At 37.9% G+C, this 7,796-nt stretch overlaps 1 protein-coding gene across 5 annotated transcripts in view; it reads right to left on the bottom strand.

Annotated features, from left to right (window-relative positions):
- The window catches only part of ROCK2 (Rho associated coiled-coil containing protein kinase 2), a 103,632-nt gene that overhangs the window by 11,448 nt on the left and 84,388 nt on the right, over positions 1-7,796 (bottom strand). For 3 of the 5 annotated variants that reach the window (XM_072926358.1, XM_072926360.1, XM_030270044.4), the window contains 6 exons: positions 6,378-6,448; positions 5,325-5,413; positions 4,523-4,601; positions 4,059-4,320; positions 3,220-3,433; positions 15-127 (listed from right to left, as the gene is read on the bottom strand). In XM_072926358.1, coding sequence (XP_072782459.1) covers positions 28-127; positions 3,220-3,433; positions 4,059-4,320; positions 4,523-4,601; positions 5,325-5,413; positions 6,378-6,448 — 815 coding nt within the window. In that variant the 3' untranslated portion in view covers positions 15-27. The remainder of the gene's footprint in view (positions 1-14; positions 128-3,219; positions 3,434-4,058; positions 4,321-4,522; positions 4,602-5,324; positions 5,414-6,377; positions 6,449-7,796) is intronic. The other 2 variants (XM_072926359.1, XM_030270048.4) reach the window with 1 other exon arrangement.

Genomic DNA, 7,796 nt, shown 5'->3' with positions numbered 1-7,796 from the left:
CTATTTAGATTTACCCCTTATACTTCTTCAGAAATCAAAAACATCGTCATCATCATCATCATCACCATCAATATCATCAACATCATCAAAGGACCAATCCCAGTCCTTAAATGCCAGATCAAGTAATCTGCAACAGGAGGGTTTGATGTTTAAAGAGTGTCATACTTCTATAAAAGACTTGAAAATTCCTTTTGCTATCACTAAACCTTTTTAACTGAAAGACTGTTTAAGGTAGATGGGTTTGTTCCTTTGCCTATTACGAGTATGAAGATTCAGTTACTGCTCATTTAAGTTAAGAATGTTGCCTTCATTGCAAATTCATCTCAAAAATCATTCCATTCAATATAGAATTCTTACCATATTGATTTTTTCCCTGAATTTCAATAGGAAAAACCAGCATGTGCCTTTTTAAAAATTATCTGCTTTCTGTTTTGTTGCTGTTCTTGCTGACTGTGGTGGTTTCATGCTGTCTTGCTATGCCCTTCCAGACAATAATATAAACCTAACAATTTTTCCAATAAAATCAAGTGATTTTGAGTGCTAAAAGAACACTGAATAAGATATCACTTCATCTGAATGTATAAACAAATATAGAAAGATTTTACTGTATCCCAAATACAGGGTGATTACACAATGAAGCTATTCTGTAGCTCATTATTTAAAGTTAAGCAATGCCAAAAAAAGAGGATATATCAACTTGTTGTCTAGGCCTCCCTGTCTTTGCTCCTTGTATGGTCACTACAGAACAAAGAAGGCAAGCAAGGCAAACCCTGTCAGCAAATGAGTAATTTTACTTATCTGAGGCATTTATTTTGGGATGGGGTGAATCATTGTCTAGAAGCACTCATCTCTTTCTGTTGTAATATCTTAAGTACTAACTTTTCAACTGCTATAGCTACAGCAAATGAAACCTAGCCTAGTCACTTCTCCAGGGAGCTGGAAGGATCCTAATTAGGGTTGTATGCCAAGCATAGGATGCAGGCACGGAAACCTTACCCTAAGAGAGCATCAATATAAACATGCTACTTTGTTTAATACAGTTAATCACGCATTTTAAACAAAATGGGTCTCAGGAGAATTTGGATCTTCAGGCTTTTAAACTATTTAAATCTTTAAACGTGATATAGCCTTGAAAAGGCTCACTATTCATTTGTTACATGAACTATGGCTATTACACTTAAACAATTTATTAGGAAGTAAAATACATTTCAATTTAGAATTATCTGTTTGGAATTATCTGTTAACCATTTCTCAAATGGCTAAGCAGAAATGATATGGTCTGTATGAAAAACTGGTTTGCTCTTTCTTAAATCCTCACAGATTTAAGAAGAAAAACAGCCATGAAAACCTTGAAGAAACCATCACTGTGAAATTCCTAGCAGGGACAGCATTTGTAGGACCAGGCAGCTTGGAAGGGACCCCAGGAGGTTTCTAGCCCAACCTCCTGCTCAAAGCAGGGTCAGATACAAAGCCAGCCCAGGATATTCATGGCCATCATCCAGGCTGAACAAGCCCAGCTCCCTCAGGCATCTGCTCTGACCATCCTGGTGGCCTCTGCTTGGTCCTCCCCCAGTGTTTTGATGTCTGGCTGGAATTTGGGGGCTCAGAGCTGGAGCCAGTGTTGTGCTGCAGACTATGGAGTGAACAGAGGGGTATAATCTCTTCCCTCAGTCACCCAGCTGTGCTCCTCTTGGTGCAGCCCCAGCCCAAACCTGGCTGCCAGGGCCCACTGCTCAGTCCTGAGATTGAACTGGCAACTTCACTCTTAATATAGTTCATGAAGGAAAAATAATTATTTCATATGGTAAGCCCTTGCACAAAAGCCTCATAGAAGCAACACTGAGATATAAATAGCTATAGCAATTATAGCTATTTATGAGTATGTGGTTTCTAGTTAAAGGTGTTTAAATCCATACAAATTTCCACTGGCTTGACAGACCTGCATTATTCTGGTAATAGGTGACATGACCTCACAGAACTACACTTTTCATCTGTTAGGTACAATTGTGAGGCTAACTTGAAAACTTAAAAGGAAGTGCTTTACACACAAAAACACTCATCCCCCTCCTTTTCCCATCAGTATAGAATAGGAATGAAAGCATTTTGTACCGAAGTTCAGGACTGAAAAACCTGTATTGGAAGGAGAAGAATTATTTGCAGAACACCTAACAATAGGTATTGGAAAAAAAAAAATCAGAATTTATATACCTTTATATGTTAACAGCAAGAAACAGAGTAACACCATTAAGTTAGACTGCAAACAGTATGCAGAACAAAAGTGATCTACTTGTCCCACAAATTGTCATTAATGTTTTCCTGATTCATGCTTTCAGTCCTATCACTGATACTTTATTTTTGCACAAAGAAACTCTTCAATAGTTGGTCCCTAAAAAGTGACCAACTATTTTAAAAGCCTTTTTCCTTCATGATTATAATAAATCTATTGATTTAAAATCCAAATTATGAGGTCTGATTCTGTTTAAATATGTAAATTAAATCACCAAAAATTAGACTGTATGAAGGTTGGGAGGGAAGTGAAATTAAATTACTCTAAGTCCTTCCGCTGTGCATTTCCACCCATTAAAATACCAGTATCTCTTTAAGATCCTTATGCTTGAAAGCATAAGGATGTTTTGTGGTAATAGCAGCATCACAGCAAGAGTGTGCTTCCCTGCATTCTCCATTGTAACTCTGTCCACTCACCCAGCCCGGGTCTCACCCAACCACCTGGGATACTTGTGCCAGTCTGGTCACAGAAAAAAAGGAGAGCAATCCCATCTAGGCACTGCCCAATTACCTCTCTGGGGAAAAATGTTAAGCCTTTGCCAAAGGCTAGAATAATGCAATGAACAAAGTAAGTGAGACCAACCTTTTCACAGGCTGCCAGCACTGGGAACTGACATAAACAAATATAAACTTGTACTGCAGGTGATGAAAAAAGCAAACTGGAAAGAAACCAGAAACTCTGCCCTGCACAATCATATAAATGCCACCTGCAGAATGCTATCAACTTCCACAGCACAGCAGATAGGATTCTGCTCCTCAGAAGTGATCCAGAAGTAAACTAACAATTTTTGTATGGACAATTTTTACCCAATCAAAGAATCTGATTAGGAATCATGAGACTCTAGCATGAGCCCTTCTACCCTAAATAAGAAATTGAAACTAATTGTAGTAAAACACTCAGAACAATAAATTAAATAGCAGCTCTTGTGTCACCTTGGTTTGTTTGGAGGGAGCTGTCGACTTGGTCGTCTGATGGACTGGTTTGGCTGTACCTTCATGGAAGTTCTGGGTGAAGATCGAGCAAAGGGATCTGGTGCTGGAGGCTTCTTGGGTATTTTTTTCACCAGTCGGCTCACCCATTTTTGCTGTTCTTCTGTTGAATTAGCTAACAGTAGTAGATTCTTTGCCGTAGAAATATCATAGTACACTGTAGTAAGATTTTAAAAATAAAAATTAGTATCTTTATTATTCTAAACATGGCCCCACATCAAAAATAGCTGTCAGATTAGCATACTCTCATACTTGAAGTAGAGAAATCAGCAGAGAGGTCAAAAGTAAAATGAACCAGTAGGTTTCCTGGCTGCTGTCAGTGCCTCCTCCTTATATTTCAAGAGTAACAACTTAGTACTGTGGAAGACACACATTCAAGTGGAAGAAAACACAGGTAATGCAAAGAGGTGTGACTGAGACTAAGAAATTATATAATCTTGAGTCACAAGGAGCAGCCTTCACCAAATGTAACCCCTTCCACAGCGCTGCTGTCTCCCACAGCGGAGCACAACACTCAGTGTGAGCACCTGACAAGCACCACGCTCTGCTGCACGAGGATGACAACACAGCAGGCACATGCACACCACAGCCACATGCCATGAACTCAAACAAGAGTGACCCTCATGGAGACACTCTTGGAAAGGGGCTGATGGCCACATACTAATGAAAGAGAAACCAACTTTTATGTTTAGTTGGTGTCAGACCATTACTAAAATCCTCTGATCTATTAGAATGCCTTGTGACTCCAGCACTATCTGCATATTCAAATACATGCTATTTACCTTTGCAGGGCGCTATAATCTCTTCCTTTTTATCCATGTGATCTTTGTGACATTTGATATGGCAGCGGCGACATTCCAGAGCAGGAGGAGGTTTGAACATGTGCCACAGGGGCTTCATACAAGCTTCACAATTGGTTGGGAAGTGGTAAAGAGTAGGTATGAACTCATGTCCTTTGTGACAAATGTAATTTGACTTCTCTCCCATGGGCTCCACAGGAAATTCCTGTTCCTTTTTGCTCTCTCCTTCATTAGCATATAGGATCTAGAATGAAAGCAAAATAATCTCAATGCTCCTAGTTGGCAAATATAAATTCACAGTCATTATCTAAATACAAAGATTGAAGAAGTACATTAGGAACAATTTTTCAGTGATTTTTTAGTAACTATTTCATTAGACAGTATTTTTGACAATGTCTGAAATGCCATGTCTGTTACACTAGAAACAGTAATTTATTAATAAATACCTGGAATATCCTAGGAATTTCCTTGGAATCTGCTCTGTACACATCAGTCTGAGTGACTGGTCGGACATGGAAGAGTTTGCTATAGGAAATTGTTTCAATAAGGACAAAATTAATGTTACCACAATGACAAATGTGATGGATTAAGTTAGGATACAACACACCACATTTAAGGCTTAGAACCACTGAAGATTAGTCAAATTTGTACAGATTTCTAATCACTTGGTAAAGCCTTGTCTTTTCAACCCTGCACATGAACTCCCAAAAGCCATAAATAAAAAGAAGTCACAAGCATCCAGCTATATTTGCAGAAGCACTAAGAAACAATCATCATGTGCTGGCATCTTTCTAACACAATCCTGTCCCCATGCTCTGAATAGCTACATCCTGCATTTATTCAGAAAATAAATTAACTATATAACCCATCTGTAAGGCCATGTTGTAAGAGAAAATACATGAACACTGAAAATGGTATCTGCTCTGCTACAGTTTTCATTACATGCTTTGGTCAAAAGTGTGTGTGAGGAAGGTCTAGCTGAGCTAGTGGGGGCACTTCAGTGACTCCAGGGCTCAGGGCAGCTCTCTGGATCAGTCTGAGCACCACAGTGTTCCTCCTGCACCAGTGCCTAAAGCAAACCCCACTCTGCACCACAGTGGATCCAGCCTCTATAGTTCAGATTAAAAAAAATTATGTCCCATGTGATGTTGTGCCCCCAGACTGGACCTCAAAAGTCCCCTTGGTCACAGGTCTTTCCAGCAGTTCACCTACACATCAGAAGAAGGAAACACACATGGCAATACTTACTCTATATCCAATACCATATGGGGATTAGACTGTTCTTTATCTTGTTCGCTGTCATAGAACAGGATCTTCTTGCTGCTTACAATTACATACTGGAGACAAAAGGATAAAACATGTTTTAATCCAGCTCATCACAGATGCCAAATATGTCACAGCAATTCTCTATCACATATGCTGTAGCAATATTTTTGTACAATTTGATTAAATGGTACCTAAGTGGAAAATGGTAGTACTGTATACTAAGTCCATGCCAAGGAATTCATTGCATAACAAACGCGATTCTGATTACCTGATAAATGAAGTTGTATTATCAGATTACCTGATTTTAAACATATTTAAATATCTATGAAGAAACAAAATTGAAAGCCAGAAGAATAAGATATAAGCTTTTCCTTTCTATTTCATTGATTTAATTTTCACTTGGACTGGTAGAGAGAGTAACTGTCATCCTCTGCCTATTTCACGTGTGTAGGTGACAACTACCAGGAATCATACTTTAAAAGATCACTATTATACTTACCAGAATAGTTAGCAATCTTCACTAAAAACCTAATTACCTAAAAGATGTCCTACTTCCAAAATTTTGCCAAGAATTAACTGTATGGCAGCAGTAAGGAAATTTGTATGAAAACGTGTATGTTACACTTTGGACAAAATCTCATCAAAGAGGTTACTGAGAAGCAGCAAACAAATGAAGGCTGCACAAGGCAGGAGGAGTAGGTTTTAGTCTTATCTCCTAAATAAAGGAATTGTCAAGAGTACCTGTTTCCAGACTCTGCCTAATTCCAGCTGTGTAATACTGCTGGGAATGCTTATGGCATGTATAAACATGAGTCATGAATGACTGTTCTCACCTCTGGCTATACAAAGAGGTGTCTTAAACTATTAAATTGTCTTAAGCTGCTCCTCTCAGATGTAGGATTACCAGTTAACATATTTTATACATTTAAGTAAAGAGAGAACACATATAAAATAAAAACTAAAGTGTTGAAAACCTAACCTAAGTTTAAAGTCGGACCTATGCATGAAACAAAATCATAAATCTGGTTTTCTTACCTTTTTAACCCATCCAAATTTTTTAGTGTTATTTCTAACAGGCATTGATAGCCAGCCTTCCAATCTTGATTCTGAAAAAGAGATAGGTATTAAAGAACAGACACAAAAATTTTTGAGACTATTGTGCATTTTAAAAGCTACTGAACATCAATAATAAAGTAAGAGAGCAAACATGAGAAGATGAACTATTTAACAGTATGAGATCTTGCAAAGTTTACCATGGCAAATGTTCAGGAATACATTAAATAATGTACCACTGAATACAGCCAATAACCAGCAATGCAATCACAAAGAAGTAGTAGACACAAGGAGGAAGGGGAAGAACAAACTTGCAATTATAGCACACATATTCTCTTTAGTAATTTTTTCAAGTCTTAAAAGCCTCATGTCTATTGACTGTTACCTTCACAACAGCACCTAAAGATATTAGTACAGACCACACAATATCCAATCCAAGACCAAAAAAAAAAAAAAAAAAAGGCAAATTACCACCACAAATAACCTATATACCCTATATGCTGGGGAAAATGTCAGTTTAGCATTCTAATTCATACTTTTTTGGTCTGTAAATTTTTCTTTTCTCTAATTCTGCCTGTATCTCCTAGGCATTCTAATCCAAAATAAGTAATTTCTGGCTAACCTTTAGGCCTTGCCTGAACTCAACTGCCCTTTCACATGCTTGCAGTATTTTATATTACACTGGCACATTTGTCAGATTTGATTTATCATGAGTATGGAGAGTTCAGCTGTTGTTTGACACACACATTTCAGTAGTCACCAAAAGCTCAACAGGATCACACTTTCTCAGTTCTTGGTAGGATCACATACACTTCCACCCTATTTTTGTAGCTGCATGTAATACAAGTCTTTCTTCCCCCTATGCTTTATTAAGGGGAAACACTTAATTGCAATAATATTTTTCTACTGAGTTTCCTACCCTAGCAGATAACCTCTACTGGCTGCTGAGGAACCTCCAAGTCAAAAATAATGAAGTGTTAAGCATTAACAAAGACAAAACCATGAAACAAGCAGAAACATACTCCAAAATTACAAAAACTATTTTCCTTCTCATCAGAGGGCATTTGCAGGCTCCTGCCCATGTTTAACACAGTGTAACAAATAATTACGAGATATTCATAGAATTCTTTCTGTGTTAGAGAGACTTAAAGCAAGATGCACAGATCTGCACTGTCTTCAATACTTAGAGCCCTACCAGCAGTGCTGTTGGTGGCCCATTTTAATACACATATCAAGTACATGAGACAGTTCTGTAACATTTGTTTTGCCTCATACCTGCCACCTTATATTGTTCCTTTTAACTGCACCTCATAGAAAGTGTAACAAGCATAATGTTGCTGCAAAAAAATAGTCTACCCGTATTCAGGAAGCACAAGTAGAGAAAAAAAATGCATGTTTCTA

This window comes from Taeniopygia guttata, chromosome 3 (assembly GCF_048771995.1).
Source record: "Taeniopygia guttata chromosome 3, bTaeGut7.mat, whole genome shotgun sequence".
Lineage (NCBI taxonomy): Eukaryota > Metazoa > Chordata > Aves > Passeriformes > Estrildidae > Taeniopygia > Taeniopygia guttata.
This window is presented reverse-complemented; position numbering and strand designations above follow the sequence as displayed.